The sequence below is a fragment of the Ochotona princeps genome, chromosome 1 (genome assembly GCF_030435755.1).
Source record: "Ochotona princeps isolate mOchPri1 chromosome 1, mOchPri1.hap1, whole genome shotgun sequence".
NCBI classification, from domain to species: domain Eukaryota; kingdom Metazoa; phylum Chordata; class Mammalia; order Lagomorpha; family Ochotonidae; genus Ochotona; species Ochotona princeps.
Window position 1 is genome coordinate 109,448,786 of NC_080832.1, and position 20,448 is coordinate 109,469,233.

Consider the following 20,448-nt stretch of genomic DNA (forward strand, 5'->3'; position numbering starts at 1 on the left):
TATAAACGAGTCTTCTCTCACAAAGCACACGTTTTACTTTGTGTCTGTCTACTCTTAAGCTTCTCTTTTCTTGAATCTCTTACCCCAGTGTTACAATGGACATTTTCTTTCCGAGCACTAGCCTAACACTAATACTGTACTAGCAGTCGAGGTCATCAATGGTCGAGCTTTCAGGAAGCTTTGGGAGAGGAGGAAAACTTGCCAGGCTACTCCACCTCTTAACCTGCTTGCTAATCCACCAGAACTATGGACTGGGGATAAGCTTCAAAACTGAAACAACGCATGGGACACTTAACACATGAAATATGCATACAGTGAACATGTGTATGAAAATGATGGTCAGTAGTTAGGTTTACATCTGTCCCATGTCTGTTCAGCACCTGCTGTAAGCAGTAGAGTCTCAGCCCCCACATAGTGCTACTTAGAGCTGTTTGCTGTTTTCTCTTTCACTTGTGTTAGTCCCCCTAAGACATGACAGATTTTAGCAGCAAAATCTTATATACCAGTAGTGTTGAAATTAGTAATCTTTCATGCTACTTGGAAAGTGGAGTACGAACCTCTACAGTGAAATTGGTCATGCACTTCCAGCTTTAACAGTTCCTGAGGTAGTGCATTTTATATATATCCACACCAGTGTTGGCACTCAGGATGAAATTATTTCTGTGTGTCTTTGTCTTTCTTCTGGTATTGTTTACATTTCTTGCCTGTTGGTGGTGAGTGTTCTTATGTTTTCTGCAGTATGATGTCTGCTTAGTTTGTCTATTCTGTCCTGTTGACAGGGTTTTTTTAAGCGTAATTATACTGATGATGAATTATATGCTAAATCATTGTCTGGACTTCCCCTCTGCCCCCGATTCATTCTCCAGGTAGAGGGCCAAATTTCTCAAGGGACGAAGGAGAATCCCTGAATTTGTGCATTGAAGCAGCCTGGAAGATAGTATATGATATGTGGGGTTTTTATGGATTCGACTTTTTTTCTACTCATATACCTGCCAGTTAGTTCCCCGAAGAGCTATTACCTGAAACAGAGGGTTGGTTGGCCGATTTATTTATTTATTTATTTATTTATTTAGCTTAGTTTGTGAAGTACACAGAAGTTTCAAGGACCATATGTTCTGTTGAACTTTGAAATCTCTAGGCTGAAGAACCTGTATTACACCATATGTATTAACATATTGTCCACCATATCACTGTTATATATATGAACCTGTATTATAGTTGGCTTGGATTAGTGTATGCAGTATCAGTTTTCTAGAAAAAGAGACTGGTATGTACAAAGGCTGTACATGTGATGTGTTGGAGAAGCTGTTAGCTTTTAATTCTAGTGCTAGTTCTTGGGAGTCTAGAGGGAACTCATGTAATTTCTTTATTCCCCATGCTGTCTTTATTATTCTCTTGATTTTGATGCTTGGTTTTCCCTTCTGCATTTCGTGCTGTCTTGGGCAATTCCACTCTAATTTCTCAGAGTATCTAATGTTTACATTCTTAGAGTCTTGAATTTTCCCTTAGGGAGAGGCAAATTTTTTTCCTTCTATTTGCCTCACTTCCTGCACTGTTTAATCCTCTGCTCTAAAATGGGAGAAAAGAAAAACCAGAAAACTGATCCCTCTAATGCTTAAAATTTTGTTATGATAAGTGCTGTATCCCATCGTGGCCTTCAGTTAGAAAAATAGAAACTTCTCTTTCCCACTAAGATCCTAAAGCAGATGTGTTACAGGTCATAGTCACTAAATCAATTTTTACAGATTCATAAGGAAACTAACAAATTTAATTTTCCTCTGATTTTTCTCTATTGCACCATCCCATTAGACTCATTTGTCTACATTTGTGGGAATGCATAGCATGTTGGATAAACTGAAAAAGATAATGCAACTATTTTAAAGATGAAACTGGTGAAATTCTTTCCCTCTACCTCCAGGACCTTGGACTAGGAGAAAAGTTAATGAAAAAATGCAAATGTTGAACTTTGGGTAATTTAGTTCTGTTTCTTAAAATATACTTTGGGTTGATCTCAAATGTTTTATTGAATAATAGAATTGGTGAGCATTATTCCCACATAGGAATTGGTTCACATTGGCACATAGCAGAGACAGAAGGGACTAGGGTATGCATACATTCTCTTTCCCTGTCTCCCCTATCCCTTTTCTTCTCTGATCCCTGTTTTTCCTCCCACCTGCTCCATCCTTCCTTCCCTTATTCATTTTCTTCTACTATTCTGCACCTCCCATTTTTCTTGTCTATAATCCCTTGACAATTACAACCTGAAAAAGGAAAGATAAAAAGGAAACTAAACCATGAGAATAATAAGACATTTTCCCCATGAAATCCAAATCAGTTCCTCTTTCCTGTTCCTGAGAAGCCTGCATAATTAGATTGTTTCTCTACATCTGGCTAAATATCCATGGTACTTGCGCTATGTCTACACCTCAGACTCACTGACATTACAGCCATGTTCCTGGAGCTAATTGTGCCTTTCCATTTGATCTTTCTTTTATTCTGACAGGTAGAGGTTTTATAATTGTTTGTTCTTCTGATTTAGCAAGTTTATCTAAAATTATATGCTAAATAAATCACGAACCAACCAGTGAGTAGGTTACTTGGTTTTTTATTTGTTGTTTGTCTCAGTTAAAACCCAAGTTTCGTGGAACAGGGATTTTATCTGTATTTTATCCTAATACCAACACTTAGAAATGGTAGCTGGTGCACAGTCTATGCCTAGTATTTGTTAGATGAGTAATTAATCACTTGTGGTGGGACAGCGCAGAGAAGGTTGTCACTCCTCCTCTAGTTGTGTTTATTTTCCTTTGATCTTGGAAACTGGAACAGTTCTCAGGGAAAACTTTTAAAGTTCATGTGGTTAAATTCAGTGTTTTAAGATTAAACTTCAATTAATACATTGATAAACTCTTCTGCTCTACTCTCTACCACTACAATAATGTGGAGCCTGAAACTGAGAAGTCCACATTTTATTTCTAGTGTATTATTACTGAGCTTCAACTAAACTTTGACTTGTTTTTACTCTTTATTTTCTTCTACTTAAAAAAGAGAGTGAAAGGGGGTCAAAGGAATCTTCCATCTGCTGGATCACTCTAAATGGCTATAGAAGCCAGGACTGGCAGGAGCCTGAAATTCCATCTCTGTCTCCCATGTGGGTCACAGAGGTCTTTGCACTTGAGCCATCACCTGCTGCCACCCAGGATGAACTGGCAAGAAACTGAAACAGAAGTGAAATAGCCAGGACTTCAGCTGGCTTCCCAGCTGGAGGCTTCACCTGCTGCCTTATAATGTCCATGGTGGACCTTTTTTTAAACTCAGTACTGCCAAAAGTCATATAGCTTGATGCTTTTCAGTCTTGTCTTCCAAGCTGCACTGTAATTTGTCCAGATCAAGATTTATATCCTTTCTGGCCAGTTCTTCACAAAGCTTAGGATAATTTCTTATACCTTGTAGGTATCTTTGTACCTATAAAGGCTGTTGGGTGGTAAATGTGCAAGCAGAAAAAAGTAAAACATTTTGTGATATTATGTCATTTTGTTATGGTTTATATAACTTAGAGTTAACTTCTTTTTCTGATTTTAATTACAAATATACTTTTATAAGGTGAAGGTATAGTATGGCAAGATTTAATTTCTGCTTATTTGGGAGGTGGTAAAAGCCCACTCTTTGGCGTATAACAGATATTTATCTCTAACATTGAACTTTCTATTTTGGTTAGCATTAGGCTCTGATGTATTAGTAGTTGCTTTTACCCATCTTATATCTTCTGTACACTTGGTTGTATACAGCATCAGTTTTCCCTGGAAAGCAGGATTTCTCTGCAAGATCTGTTTTGGTTGTTGTTCAGGTTGACTAGTGGAGGTATAGAAACACAAGTGCTCCCTCTGCAGGGTTAGTGGTCAGACAGCATCAGGGCAGCTCTGAGATAGTGGACCCTGCTTAGGTTAAGCGCATGCAGTGTTTAACCTTTTTGGTAATTCTTCCTTCTTGCAAATAAGCAAATGCTGTGGGGGCCCTGTGCTGCAGTCAGTAAGGGAGAATCTATGGCTCTACAGATCAGCCGGAGGGAAGGGTTTCTAAGAGTAACAAATCTTCCCTGTTCCAACATGCTTTTGCTAGAAGCTTTTTGTCATTCTGGCAGTAAATTGTTTTCCAGTTGCTGCCTTAGCAACCAACCCTAAGCCGCTCACCCTGCAGGCTGAGGTTTGGTTATAAGAGTACTAACATTCTACCCAAATCCAGAAGAAAATATCACACTGGGGAAATCCACAGATATAACCTGCTTCGTGGGATATAGGAGCTCTTTTATATACTCTTAGCATCTCCTTAGAGGAAAAGGTTGAATAGAAAATCTTGAAAATGTTGAACCCATGCTCCCTGGTGGTCCCAAATCTCTAGTAAATGTTGCAGCTCAGGTTTTTGTCAGAGACATGCCTCTAGTCACAACGAACAATGGTTTTCCTTCATGGTGACTTGGAGGAAGAGCCAAGATGTGAAGGATCTCTTCTTGTATACCAGACTTAGGCTAACTCTTTATTTAAACCCAAGAATATATGTTTAATCCAGTGTTTTTTTGTTTAACCCAGGAATATATGATTCAATATGAGAGTAAATCTTTATTTAGTAAAGATTGAAATATAATATAAAGAACATAATAATTCGGATGGATTTTGGCTTTAGTTGATCCGTTGAGAGGTCATTTAAGTATTTTTTGTACTATATTCAATTTTATCTTATAATAGAATGTGCTCAGTACAGAACAGTGTGTAACAAAGGCAGGATTGTGAATGAGCAGTAACCAGAGTGGCCTGTGATCCACCAAAACCAAAGGCTGCCGACTACCGGGGGCTTCGAGTGGGAATGTGCAAGTAGCTGTTTTTCTGTATTTTCTTTGACATAGTAAAGATGTATGTGATTTAGAAATCAGATCTGGAAGTATCCTGATATGAAGTGATAGAAAGATAAAGAATATGAGCTAATACCTTCCCAGAACCAGCAGGGAATGCAATGGAATCTGCAAAGCAAAAATTCTCTAGATCATAGTCTTGTGATAGCTGTCTGTGGGGAAATGCCATTTTCCTTAACCCATTGTGTCCTGTCATCCTATAATAGGACACATATGAAGACTGTAATTGAGCAATAAACATACCCCTTATGGTAACTTTTAAATGAATGTCACATTGCTAAGATTTCACAGATTCAAAGACTTGGGATTTAACGGATTAATGAATTAAAACTCATAACTTCCAGGGTTTGCACAATTAAAAAAAAAAACTTTGCAGTGTATTGGAGAACTGGACCGCAGAACCATGACCAGTCTTTCTCGATTTCACCTTTCCTACCATGGAGGAATTCTTATATGAGGGAGAGAGGGAGAGAAATTTAAATTATCAGTCCATATATGGGAAAATGTTCTATTCTTGCTTCCTTGTGTATGGTTAAGAGGAGTCAAGAATATTTTCTGAAGACTAGGAAGGAGCTCAAATCAGGAAGTCAAACAGAACCAGGACATGCACATTGTGAATGCAGCTTGCTTCCTGCGACTGAAGGTGCCTGCACCACCGTGCCCTATTAGGAAGGGCCAGACCCGCATGTGTTCTTGAAGTCTGCCCCTCAGGCTGCCTCCTCATGACCTTGCCACTTTAGCTTCCAGAGTTAGTGTGCTTCTTCCAGTCAGCCAGCATTCTCTAAAGCCAGACAAGAAATCCTGCTTCCAGCTATCTACTCTGAATTTCTAGCTAATGAAATCCTGCTCTGCCAAGCACAGCATTATACTTTTAAATGCTTCTCTCACTTAAATATCCTGTAAAGTTTGTATTATTGACCTCATTTGATAGAGGAGGGGCCTGAGGGTTCTACACTATATTTCCTTAAGCACTGTCATTAATTCATAAGATGAAGGGCTGGGCTACGAGCCTGGTGGGTGCTGCTGGATTCTGAAGCCTGCATTGCTCCAGAACTCTGGGGTGTTTCAGAGGAGTGTTTTCTCCTTGGAGCGAGCAGATTTCATTTTGTTAGAGAAGGCAGAACTACTTTCACCCACAGTCTCTTCTGGGAAGTTATGTTCTGGAACATCCTGTTCCCTACTGTGCTGAGGATCCAGGCTCTCTCAGCTACTTGAAGACCACTAGTGTGCAGAAAGGAGGCAGTGGCTGGAAACAGACTGTTAGACTAGGGCTCATGGAGACAGCAGCCATGGTCATCAGAGATGCTGGTCTCTTGCGTGTCCACTATCTCAGCACTCTTTATCTCCCAGCTGTCTGAGCAGCTGCTGAGAACCTCAGAGAGCAAAGGATAATGATTCTGTTGGTCAGCAGTGCTCCTCCATGTGCACTGCTGAAGTCACTGGCTGCCTCCTGCCAAGTTCTTGGGGTAAGTCAGAGTCTGATGGGTGTTGGAGAGGTGATGTTCAAAAGGAAAAAAGAACACTTGGAAGCTTTACCTATCTCCTGTATCAGAGAAAATGTAATATCTACTGCCCCTGTTTCTGTGTGTTGTGACCCCCAAATCAAGTTTTGTTTTGTTTTGTTTTGTTTTGAAGAAGGCAGAGAGAGAGAGAGAGAAAGAGAGTACTCTCTCCCATTTCTGACCCTTGCCTAGGTTCATTTAAACCTAGGCAGCAGTGGCTTCTCTTTTCCCTTTGGGATGTTCCGTTGTGAGTCTGCATAGAAATACTCTCATCTATATGAACTGGTCTCCCCTTCTTCCAGCCGTTGCTCACCCATGTGGGCACTCACTCCCTGAGCTGCATAGGGCCTCTGAATTCTCAAGGTAAGGCTCCAGGTAGACTGCTGGTTGTTGAAGCTGAATCATTAGTTGAAGTCTTGCCACTTCTAGTCAAGATTTTCAGTATCAGGAGAAGTCCAGAACATTTATAATTTCTTGCTTGAGAAAAGGGAACCTTTTTTTGTTTGTTTCTTGATATTGCCATTGTTTTCAAATATGTAATTGAGTAAGGACTTACGCCAGTTTTGTAAAGTATGCTGTAATTTTCTAGAGACTTAGAAAATATTGTAGAACTAAAATAATTAAACTTGTTAGGAGCATTACAAATAACAGTCTAATCAAGAAGTGTGATGTATAGTGGTGAATTGCTAATTTGACCTCAGGATTATGCAGCAGAGATAAGAATATTTTCATTTATATAGAACTACTTATCTGGAGGATCCCTCAGTGCTGTTGCAGCCATGTCTATTATTTGGTTTGTTATCACAAACACTATCATTAAGCCTGTGAAATGTATTCCAGTACAACTCTCTATTTTCAATTGCTTGTAACTGGGGGAAGGAAAGGGAGGTTGCAGATTTTCTTCCATTGTTGACATCTCCACTAGAGTAAAAGTTATAAAATAACTAATGTTTGGACTATGAGGGGAGGCAATAGTACAAGATCTCCTTTTGTCAGTCCTGACTGCAGTAATCTTAAGAAATGACAACAGGGAAAGGCCATATTTGTCACTTCCTAGCTCTTCTACCATGCACAGTGGGAGAGTCTCCTAAGGACTCGACCTGAGGAGTAAGTGATCTGATCAAATTCCATCAAGCCACATTGCCTCCAAGGTTGCATACAGCCGCACTCTGGCTGCCATGGCCTTGTGCGGTTGAAACTGCAGTGCTGGTTGAGTTCCTGTGGTTAACAGAAATGGACAAAATTACATCCAGACCAAGGTGCCAGGTTTAACACACTCTTTCCCTTCCAGAAAGGACCAGGGAAACTGTCACCTGCAACAGTAAAGGGCATTACAGTCAATACCATACAGACTACTAAAAACCTATTTTAAGTGAACCTACCCACACAAACCTAGTAAAAACAGTACCTTCTGTTTATCTTGAGGGCAGAAGAGGTCAGGGCTGACCTCCTCCTTAACCAGAGGGCTCTGGTAAGTGTGGCATTTGTCCTGACCAGTAACGCCAGGAGATGGCGTTGATGTTGGTTGTGAAGATGAGTAATCGGCTCATGTCAAGGAGCAGATGGCTAAATACGGTGCACAGGGAGCGCCTTGAGATTCAGGCTTGAGGAAACAAGTGAGGAAATAGCGTACAATATAAAACCTGCAAATATAGTCTACTTAATGTGAATTTTTAAAATTGGCATTTATGTTATACAGTTAACATGGAGTGATGAGGAATGGAGAGAAATTACCAAATTAGCGAGCAGCGATTAACTCAGAAGTAAAATTATATCATTGAAATTGGAGGTTGTTTTACATAGCAGAGGGGGAGGATATTACTAAAACCTGGCCCAGTCTGTCCTATTCTAATTGGAATCTTCGTATAATATGCCCCATGCTTCAGAGTGCATAGTTCACAATTTGAAAAAGTGTTATCAGTTAATACCGTTATTTTTCCTGGTTCTCCCTTTAAATTCCAGTAAGACAGTGTGAAACACATTCCCCCAAGGAATTGTGTGCCACACAGAAGAGTGATTTTGTCTGTTCATTAACCTGTGAACTGTCAGGTCCCTTTGGAGAGTGAAAGGAGCAAGTCACTGTAAGGTTAATGCTTGTTTGGTAGAGATGCAGCCTCCAGGGAGATAGGCAGGGTGACCAGGCCAAGATGCTCAGGACCTGCCTGTGAAACTCTGCACTGTGTGCAGATGCCAGATGCGCAGGGCCAGGAGGGAGGCTGCCGAGTACTTCCTCTGGTCAGAAGGCTTCCCAGCAGCCATGTGGGGCTGGCGTAAGTATATAGCGTTAACTGCCCTATTAAAATAAGAAAGTGTGAGTGTATTTTCAGCAGTTTATGAGGATTTTTCCTTTTAAACTGGAAAGGCATATTGATTTCCTACATTTGTTTCCAATGGATGAAATTTTTCATTGAGTTGGAAAGCATTTTATTTTAGCTGGCTTTGTGCACGTGTGCACAGGTACATAGCTAACTATAAGGTGAAAGCAGTTGTTTGTTATGTCTCCTGAAGCTACTCATATAATTATGCTGACATCAAAGATTGAACTCAGTAGTGACGGGGGAGATTTTCTAGAAAAATCAGATCCAAGTTATGATATCTCTTTAATTTTGTGTTATCTGGAATCAGTGGAGCTAAACATAAGGAGCCCTCAGAAGGTCGGAACTCAAGTTCAAAGTCTTCATGAGTGATATCTTGACATACTGGCGTACTATAAGATTAAACATATGTATATGTATGTTTAAACATACTATATGTTCCTGTCATCCTTGGATTCATTGTGGTAAAAGCTTGTTTCCCACAGACTTTGTTTCCTTTTTATCCTCAGGTATATTCGAATAGTTGGAACTCACAATACAGTGAATAAGATATTTCACATTGTGGCTTTTGAATGCATGTTTACAAACAAAACCTTCACTCTCGAGAAGGGGTTGATAGGTAAGTATTATAATTACTTTTTTGTGTATATACTTAGATGTTTTGTCATCAATATTCTGTTACTCCATTGAATGCTGTTAGCAAGCTCTCACTAAGCACCCTTGATTGTCTGATGTTTTATGACTGATTGACATAGGGGTTGGATAACGTTTTTAGAAATAGTCAAAAATAATACCAATAAACTTAACAGAATATAATTAATGCACTAACAGTTAAGGACTGAAAGTATTTTGGTGTTTCAGTGAGATTTGCTGTGTAGGGGATGCTTATGATAGTCAGGTGAAGCCTTTCATGCCAAAGACTTTTCTATATTTAATGGTAGGTGAGATTGGGTAGGATGTCTGTGTAATATTGATCAGATGCTCACCCTTTCCAAAGCTTGGCAAGTATTTTGGCCTTTGATTTCTTAGCTGTGGAGTGTCGTCTTTTCATGGACATGTCAGTCCAGATATGCTCTGCTTAGTTAGCTTCTCCTCAAGGAAGTGCCTTCCCATAATTTAAGTAAGACTGGAGTGACTGCTTGTCATTGCTAAAGACTAGTTACTGGGTGAGAGATAACGCCTGATCTGATTTGGTTTGGTGTTTGTGTGACTATTTACTGCTGTTGTTTTGCTATGAGTTCTACCTGGATGCTGTGTATAGTCCCTCCTAGTGCTTGACATTGAAAATATCTTGGGTAGCTTTCTTCCTCCATACTCTCTTTTCCCATGCACTCACTATTTTTCTCACCTCCTGTAAGTATCTGGTTAAATAGCTTCTTTTGAAAAGTGTCTCCCTATGTTCACGTGTGGTGGGGACATGAAATGCCCTTACCTTGCTATACCTACAACAGAACTCTATCTTTACAAAGGGCTTTATTCTGCCTGTCTGTCTTAGGTCCTGTTCGTGTTGATTCATATCCTGTGGTAAAGGCCTGAATGGGAACTCTGAGTATAACATGGAAATGTTGACTGCAATGGTCACAGAACCAATTTTCTTAACACCTGCTATAAAAAATCCTTTAGTTATGGGAATTTTGGAGAGCAATAATAATAATAAAGAAGCAAAAGTGGAAATGTTTTCATTATATAGAGATTTGGAAGAGTTCAGTTAAAATAATTTTACTTTTCAGCCTTGTCAACATTTTTTTTTACTATTAAATATAAATGTGACTAATTTTTGTGACTTTCATGTGATCTGAAAGTTAAAAAAAATTGAAGTATTGCCCGTTTCATCATCAGTTAATAAAAGTGTGGTGCTGCAGGGCTGGGGAAATGGTATTCTTTTACCTGCTGCCTGCATTCTTCTGTAGCCCTTATGCCTCACAGTGTATGTGGTTGATTTAAGAGCTTTACAGTCACAAGATTCGTCACAGTTGGCAACTCATTTCAGCCCCCTGCCACTGGTTGCAGTTAATTTGTTGAAGAAGCAAGTGTTTTTGTCCATTCTGTAGAGTTCCTAACAGCTTAAATTTGGGCTATTGAATACCATGATGTTTTGGGCCTTTTCTTCTTGCCTTTTTTGTAGCTTGGTAGTTAGAAGTTTAATCAGATTTAACAATTATTTTTGGTAATAATGCTCTGTAGATCACGTTCTGTATGTCTGTCAAGATATTCCTATCCATTAATCACTATTTCCTAGATACATTATTTCACTATTTGGATTGCAAAATAGTAACATTGTAATTTAATCTTTTCTTCATTTAGTAGGTTAGAAAGAAGAAATTTCCATTAACTCTCAATTGATAGTTACAAGTTACAGTTTTCCCAGGCAAAGAAGGGCAAATATTATATTCTTTACCAGTTTTCAAAATGAAGAAATACTTTCTCAGCATCCTGCAAAGATGATTAGTGAAGTTTATTTGTGGAGGGTTTTAGGAGGGAAAAGATACATGTCATTTAAAGCTGAATGATTCGAATATTTGACATATTTTAATCGCGGGTAGTTTTTAACTGATACTTAAATATTTCTGTGCCTATTCTCCTCAAAATATTTCTTGATTCCTTTTGACATAGTTCTTTGTTTTTTGACATGACAAAATTTACCAAGAAATCCTGTTTGTTTAGTGGAAAATGCCGTTGAGAAACCGCAGTGTATGGAACTATAAATGATCCACAGTATTAGTATAAAAGTACCAATAATATCATGAACTTTATGATTTCTGAAAATAGTTTAAAATTCTTATTTTTTGGCCCTAAAGGTATATCCAATAGAAGCTGTTCAATAAGTCACTTGAAAAGAGCTCTCTGTGTGGTTATGCTACCATTCCAGCATTCAGTGTGGTTATCTGCCATATTCCACTTTCAGTATTTACTGATTGGTTTTAAAATTCTTTGTTTCGGGGATGGATTTTTAGCCCAACAGTATGATACCTGTATCAGATGACCTGGTTTTAGTAACCAATTTTGGCTCCTGGTTCCAGCCTTCTGCTGCTGTAGAACATGGGAGGCAGCAGACGATGGCTCAGGAAATGGATCCTGCCATGTAGGAGGCCAGGGCTGAGTTCTTTATTCCTGACTTGCACCTGGACCAGCCTTGTCCAGTTTTGACATTTGAGAGTTATACTAGTGGCTGGGAGAGCGCTCTCTCTCACTCTCACATGCTCGCTCTCTCTTTCTCTCTCTCCTTCTCAGCCTTTCAAATAAGTAAATAATTTTCAAAAACTTTGTTTCTTTTATAACTATGTGAAATATTTAACATGATTCCAAAACCTATTCTGCAAAGTAGTTATAGTCAGAGAAATCAAGCTTCTTTCTTTGTCCTTTCTACTGTAAGTAATCTCTTTTCCTCTTTTAGTTTTCTTGGGTTATTTTCCATTTTTAACACGAGAGGAATGTATATGTATATATGTGTATTTAGACATACATTTATGTTTTCTGTCCTCCCTCAATGTAGTGTTTGGTAGCATGCTGTTTACTGTACAGTTTTTCTTCACCTTTTTTTTAGTATGGAACATTTACCCTGGAGCTAGCTATATACAAAGATATTTTTCACTCCTTTTTCTAACTAAATGGTACTCATTATATGGGTAGTGCTATAGTTTACTCTGGTTTTCTACTAACGAACCATTTGGGCTGTTTTCAGTTTTCTGCTGCTATGGAAAGTGCCATTTCCTTGTCTTTTCCTATTTTTGCCAGCTTATCTTTGGGGTAGATTCTTGGAAGGAGGATTGCTTAATCAAAGCTAAATGTTCATATAATTTTGCTACATATTCAGATTCACCTTCAAAGAGATTAGACCATTTAAAATTTTTCACTGGTGTTGTGTGATAAAAAACAAACTTAGTTTTGCCAGTGGAGCATATCGTCAAACTACAGGGCATTCGCCAGTTTGATAGGTGAGAAATGATATCTTAGTGCAGTTTTTACTGCATTTCTGTTATGCAAGAAATTGAGCATCTTTTCTATGTTTAAGGGCCATTTACATTTTCCCCTCTTTTAAATAGCTTTTCTCTTCTCATGAGTCTTCTAGAGGAATAGAGAATATGTTTTAGTGAGACTTGAGGGAGCAATAAACGCTTTATGCTGGTATTAGAGTGTGGCATTGAGCAGTACAGGAGGCTGTTTCCCTTGCTAAGTTATCCTGGTTCTTCCGAAGAATGAGAGATCTCCTAAGTCCCTGTCCAACTTCAGCCTTGGCTCTACCTGTCTGCCTAAGTGACTGTAACTAGGGCATGGAGTTTCAGGCTCAAAATTCAGGATTCTTTAACCATTTTAAAGAATGGAAGAAGAGCCTGTTAGCAGCATCAAGCTGTTCCATGTTGTGCTAGTAATTCATCTAGGGTGACCAAAAACGCAGCATAAGCACAGGAAGTCTGTGTTGCTGAAACTGTCTCAGCACTCGTTTTAGGGTTGCTGCCTGAACAGGAACATGGGATCTCATGTGCATTACTGCCCCCTTCATTACCACCAAAAGCCTTCAGAAAAGGGCATATCTTCCTGCTCACTCCCATCTTTCAGTCTCCTACCCGTTTCCTCTGTTGGCAGAACCAGAAATCAGCCAGGTAAAGGGAGCCTGCAACTGTTCACAAAGGGCTAGCCAGAGATACGGTGTAGAGCAAAGAGGGAATGGAGCTAAAAGCAAATGACTGGCATGAAGGCAAACAGTGTGAAAGGAACTCCTACCCAAGGGAAGCTTATCACTTGATTCAAATGTATTGACAAGGCATGTAAATATGTGCAGTGGAGATTGAAATGGGTACAAACAGGGTATGATGGGGACGAGTTGGATGTCTATTTAGATGAAACTTCATGAATGTTAATTTGAGCTGAGTCTTAAAGCATTCAGCATTTAGCCTGAAGGTTAAATGACCACATTGGAGTGACTTGGTGAGTGCTGGCTACGCTCCTCATTCCAGCTTCCTACTGATTAGCACCCTGGGAGACAGTGGATAATGGCTCACATGGTAGGTCTCTGTCGTCCACCTAGAGATGTGAGTGGATTTCTCAGTCTGGCCTGACTCTGGCCATTGTGGGAATTAGGGAACTTAAAACAGCAGAGGGGAACTCCAGCTTTCTGTTTCTTTACCTCTCAAAAAATATGAATTCAGTAAATATGACAGAGCATTACAGAACTGCTGGCTTACACTGTAACAAATACAGGTGCCACTTATTTCCCTTGGGAGGACCAAAGACAGAAATAGGGTAGTCTGTGGTTGCTACTGTCTAAAGGTACTTTGAGATTGTCGTGGCATGTTTAGGAGGCTGTAAAATCTCTAGAAGACTAAAGAGTTGGAAATCTGGTATGTGAAGGGCTTTGGCATCTGATGGATTCAGGATAAAATACAACTTTTCTGCTTTTCAACTGTGTTTAGAAGAACAAGTGACCCCTGAGGCAGAATCTAGGGAGTGGAGAGTTCATTAGCATATGGAAGTGATAGGATGTGGCCAAGAAGTACCCTTCTAGGCCTTCCTGCAGTTTCCTCAGGTGGCACTGGTAAGCCTGGGCCAGTCTGGGCTAGAAGACTGCTGCTCTTTCCCCAGAAGAGTTCTCTGACGAGATCTGAAGGTTGATTCTAATGCTCAGTGAAACTTGATTTCCTTAGACACTGTAAATTATTTTGCATTCAGCAGGCATGTATTAAGAGGCTGCCATGTAAATCTTGGGCGCTGAGGAGAGAAAATACACAGGTGTAGTTAATGTCTTAGAGGCTCATATGAGCTAACAGGAGAAAGACTTAAATAGAAGGTGACAACGGTCAGACAAGTCTTGTATTGGAGGGTTCAGCAGTTACTATAGGAATGCTGAATAGGATTGGAAGCCTGAGCAGGCGAAGTGGTGTCAGGCAGTAACTGGATCGGATGAGTGTTAAGCTCAAAAGGGAATCTTACAAAATGATTTACATATGCAAATCTTAACAACCAGAACCCCTTCCCCTCACTGGAGATGAGGGTAGCAGAAGGTGTCTTTTACTTTTCCCTAAAAGTAGATAAGCATTATTTTCTCACAGGATCTTAAAATTGTGTAGAAGCCCAAGTAGGATAAATATGCTGTAGTAATGTTTGTAATGTGTTTTCCTTCCATGCTGGCAAGCCTGTGCCTCAAACACAGTTATGTAGGGGACAAGAGGGTATGGGAATGTTTAGAAAATGACTTCCTCGTAGTTCTCGAGGATTCTGTTTTGTGTATGTATCCAGTTATGTACGTGTGTATCCTTCCCTTATCATTTGCATTTAAAGCAAGAACTCCCTGAAAAATGTTTTTATGGCCTTCGTAGCATTTACTTCTTATTTTACAAGATTGAGTTTTCTGAATTGTACTTAAAAAGGAGACTTCAGAAAACTTATGGAAAATTCGTATTTTTGGAAATGCACAGATTTAAAAATTTGTTACATCAAAATAAGCTTATGTTTTAATGTCATGTATCAGAAAAAAAACTTTTAAAAGGTTTATTTATTTGAAAGTGTTACAGAGGGAAGGAAAGATGAGAGCGCTTCAATCCAGGAAGCCAGGAGCCAGAAGCTTCTTCCTGATCTCCCACATGGGTGCAGGGACCCAAGCATTTGGACCACCTTCCATTGTTTTCTTAGGCATGTTAGCAGGGAGCTGAGACTCAAACTTGTGCCCACATGCACTGCTGATTCTGCAGGTGCACATGTGACATCACAGCACTGGCCCCAATTCATAAACTCTTTGAAGCTCTTTTTTTTATATCCCCTCCTTGTTGCAGTACTTTATAAACACAACAGTGTTTGTATATATGTATCCATCCAGGTAAAACAGTTGTGTACAACTTTTTCTTGAATGAGGCATTTTGGAGTATTTATGGAATATTTTATGAAAATATAATTTACTTACATATTTTTTTCATTCTTGTAAAGAAGCTTCTAAGGCAAAGCTACTTCCTAATAAAGGAGATTTCTTTAGCTCACAGTTCTAGTTGCTAAAAGTCCAAGATTGGGTGGCCCCATAAGCTTGACCTCTGTTGAGAGCCTGATAGATGTGTGATGGTAGAACTGTACCAAGAGTGAGAGGTCATGTCAGGGTCAGTGTTGTGGCATAGCAAGTGAAGTTTCCACCTGCAACACTGGCATCCCATATGGGTGCTGGTTCGTGTCTTGGCTGCTCCACTTCTAGTCCAACTTCTGCTAATGGCCAGGGAAAGGAGTGGAAGTTGGCCCAATTGTTTGGGCCCTTGTTGCCCCTGTTGGAGCCCTGGAAGAAGCTCCTGGCTCCTGGCTTTAGTCTAGACCAGCCCTGATTGTTGACCCATATGGGGAATGAACCAGTAGATGGAATATCTCTTTCTCCCCCAGTTCTCTCTCTCTCTCTCTCTGCAACTCTTTCAAACAAATAAATTAGTCTTTTAAAAAGGAGATTGCTAACATCACAAGAAAGGAAGCTGAAGCTGGATCAAGGGAGAGGAACCAGGCTTGGTTTTTTTTAATACTGCCTCTTGCAAGAACCAATGCAGGGGTCCAGTGCTGTGGCTCATTTGGCTAATCCTCTGCCTCGATGGTACTGGGATCCCATAAGGGCTCCCTGCTTGTGGCCTTGGAAAGCAATGGAGGATGGCCAAAAAACTTGGAACTCTGCGCTCACATGGGAGACCTAGAACAAGCTCCTGGCTTCAGATAGGCTGATTTGGGGAGCAAGCTAAAAGATGGAAGATTTTTCTCTCTGTCTCTTCTTCGTCTCTATAGATTTGCCTTTCCAATAAAAATAAATTTTTTTAAAAAAGGAAAAAGAGAACCAACTCAAGAAATCCATGAGAAGTAATTTAATCCCTTCAGAAGGTACGCCTCCACTGTCCTAAGGTCCTCCTTTCCTCACACTGGAGTTTTTGAATAACCAGGTTATAAATGGGCAAAATGTTTCTTTGATGTGAAAAATATTTTTGTGGTCAGGAACAACATAAAATATAATTTTACTGGCTTAGTCTGTAAGCCTGTACTTTTTTCTTCATCTCTAAACTCAGTAGGTAATTTTTTTAAAGATATATTTGATTTACTTGAAAAGCAAGAGTTACAAAGAGAGAGGGGGAAAAATGTTTGCTGTACTGCTTGACTCCCTAACTGGCTGCCGTAGCCAGGGCTGGTCAAGGCCAGGGCCAAGAACTTCTTCCAGGTCTCCCACATGTTGGTAGGGACCTAAGCATTTGGACCATCATTTGCTGCTTTCTCAGGTGCATTATCAGGGAGCTGGACCAAATAGTGGAGCAATTGGAACTGGAACCGGTTCCCATATAGGATGTTATAAGCCATGTTATAGGCATAACTTAACTTGCTATGCCAGAAACACCAGCCCTAGGAGATAACTTTTTAATTTAATAATTTGAGTTGATATTATAAATTCATATTCTTATTTCCTTTTGAGGAAATATGTGTGTATTCACATATTTTTGGTTAACAGTGTTTTTTGGAGATTTTTCATTATGGTACATATAGAGCTTTTATGTTTTTATTTACAATGCCCCATTGAATGGAGGTGCAATAATTTTCTTAACCTGTTTCCTTTGCTAGGCACATAGGTGTTTCCAGTCTTTTACAGTTTTGTAATTATTGAGATTTAATCATACACCATTCCAGTAAAGCTTAAAATTGAAATAGTACTCAGTATGACTCATTGTGTCTTCTCCACATACAAGTTTGCTCCAATTTCTTTGGACCTTACTTTAAAAAATAATTTTTTATTTAAAAAAGATTTATTTATTTTTATTAGAAAGTCAGATATACAGATAGGAGGAGAGACAGAGAGGAAGATCTTCCGTCTGATGGTTCCCTCCTCAAGCAGCTGCAATGACTGGAACTGAGCTGATCCAAAGCCAGGATCCAGGAGCTTCCTCCAAGTCTCCCACCCGGGTTCAGGGTCCCAAGGCTTTGGGCCATCCTCAAAGCAGGCTTTGGGCCTGCTTTCCCAGGCCACAGGCAGGGAGCTGGATGGGAAGCGGGGCTGTCGGGATTAGAACCAGTGTCCATATGGAATCCTGGTGCGCTCAAGGCGAGGACTTTAGCCAGTAGGCTACCATGCCCGGCTCCCCCCCAACCAAATAATTTCAAATGTAAGAGTATTAAGAATTGTAAGGGAGATTTAGTAGGGCATTAAACTAATTATAGGTCCCTTATGCAGACCCCTCTTTATGATGGTTCCAGTTGCTTGCCCATGGAAGTTGCTCATACCATTCTGTTGACCACTATTCTGAATGTTAGATAGCAGAGGATAGTGGGGGCTATCACGAAGGCAAAGAACAGATAGAATTAGAATAAATATTGATAAAAGGGACCAAATACAATTGTGTCAGATGTGATAGGATAATACACTAAGCTAAAACAACTTATTAAAACATAAATGAGAAAGGTAACCAGATCCAACAATATATTTTAAAATCAGTAGTTTTCTCAAATACCTGCAATAACCAACTAGAAAGTATATTAGGGGAAAATTCCATTTCATTCATAATAGCAGTAAAATCTGCAAAATACCTAGTAGCAGTTCATGAGCCAACAACCTGTCCTTTACAAGCAAGATGCCTAGTCCATCCTTCCTCACACATGTCTGACCTACCTCAAGTCATTAGAGATAGCACAAGGGTCGAGGACAAAGAGCGGACACTCATCTATAAATAATGTGGCCTTGAGGTAAACATGCTAGGGAGATCTTGACTTTTCTAGCCCTTTTTCTTCTCACAAGCAGCAAATACCTAGCTAGCAATGTTAATAAACCCACAAGTTTTAATGTAAAAACTGTAAATCATAAAGTAGCACTGACTAATGCAATGACGTCCTGCATGAAAAGATTTAATATAGTAATTATGTTGGTTCTTCCTACCTTAATTTGCCATAGATTTGATGCAGGACTACTCTGAGTCCTAATTGGAATTTTTTTTTTAAAAGGTTGATTATTTAAAATTGTTCCAAAACAGTAAGTGGAAACTCTCTCTTCACTCCTTAAAAAAAGGAGGGCAGGAGTAAAAATAAAAAGCCTACTGATTGAGGGAACTGTTTTCATCTAGCATTAAAATTAATACTTTATACTAAAATAGTATGAAATTGTTATCATAAACTGATGGGAAAGCTGAGCCATCGTCCTGGGGGTCGGGGTTCCGGCAGACTTGGGCTGCCACTTGGGACACAAGCGTCCCGTAGGAGCTCTGCTTTGCATCCTCTCTGCTCCACTTCTGATGCACCTGGAAAAGCAGTGGGAGATGGCTTGAGCGCTTCGGTCCTGCCAGCTACTTGGGATACCCCCGGTGGGGATCCAGGCTTCTGGCCTGAGTCTGGGCCAGCCCGGGGTGTTTTGGCCATTTGGGAAATGAGCCAGAAGATAGATTTCACTCTTTCTGCAATTCTGCCTCCCAAAGCAGTCATTCAAACTCTGAATTATATTCCAGTATGTGTAAGAGTATAGTGTGAGGTAAAGATAACATTTCCCATAGTTAAGAATTTTTATAAATTGTTTATTTTGGAGTGGAAAGGTACTACAACAAGAAAGGATCAGACAGTTGACAGTTGAAAGCAGCTGTGTAAAATTATATCCTCATAGTGCTTACCAAAATGATTTCCTATGAAAGAGATTCTACAATTTTGATTCAGAAGAACTATAGGGGACTATTAATAAGTATTTATCTGATCCCAAGATAAGGAACAACTTTCTTAGCATAAAATCAAAGGCAGAAATCAGAGGTGTTTAACAAAGTAGGAAAAAACAATTTCCATATACATTGAAATGAGCTATTATTAAAATATAAATAAGAAACAAATATGAATTTCCAATAGAAAAAGTATGCAAGCAGTAATTTAAAAAGAAAATGAGACATAAAAGTAAATTTCACAGAATTTAGTATCACTAGGGCTTGGCAGCGTGGCCTAGTGGCTAAGGTCCTCGCCTTGATCCCATATGGCCGCTGGTTCTAATCCCGGCAGCTCCACTTCCTCTCTATCTCTCCTCCTCTCAGTATATCTGACTTTGTAATAAAAATAAAAATAAATCTTTAAAAAAAAAAAAAAAAAAGAATTTAGTATCACTAATAATTAGGGGAGTGAATCAGCAGATGGAAGATCTTCCTCTCTGTCTCTCCTTTTCTCTGTATATCTAACTTTCCAAGAAATATTTAAAAAATAATAACAATAATTAGATAAATGCATATTGAAACAAGAAACATTTTTCATGCTTAATAAGCAGATTTGGAGGCACAATTTTTAAATTTCAAAACTTTATATAAGTAATACAATAATCATTTTTCATCAAAACTCAAACAGTATGTAAGAATATGTAGTTAGTTGTCTATATTTTAACTTACTTGGCCTTGTTCTTACTGAATTTCAGCATCTTTTTCTGTTTCCTTAATATTTCTGTTTTTTTTTCATACTCAGCCAATTTCTGATTGCTTGTCTTTTTTTTTAAATTAACTTTTAGGTTATGACTATTTATTCTTTGGCTTTCATATACATAACAGTTATTTTATCCTATAAGTTACTTTTATGTGGTATCTTTTCTTAGGATTTTGCATTACCCTTGCCTACCAGTCATTTCTTGCTTCTAGATTTTGTGACTCCCTCAACAGTCCAAAATATAAAAATATGCTCTACTGCAGTAGCGTTCAGTATTTGGCTGGCCGTCGTTCTGTTATTGTTTGGGTGTGTATTATAGGGTAGGGGAAGTGATGGAAGTGTTAAGCAGTTAGCTCTTTTT

The 20,448-nt window shown here is 39.2% G+C and overlaps 1 protein-coding gene across 4 annotated transcripts in view; it reads left to right on the forward strand.

The window, feature by feature from the left end:
* Positions 1-20,448, forward strand: part of BTBD9 (BTB domain containing 9) — a 452,784-nt gene that overhangs the window by 282,388 nt on the left and 149,948 nt on the right. For all 4 annotated transcript variants that reach the window (XM_058663652.1, XM_058663659.1, XM_058663648.1 and 1 more), the window contains one exon: positions 9,230-9,339. In XM_058663652.1, the coding sequence (XP_058519635.1) occupies positions 9,230-9,339 (110 nt within the window). The remainder of the gene's footprint in view (positions 1-9,229; positions 9,340-20,448) is intronic.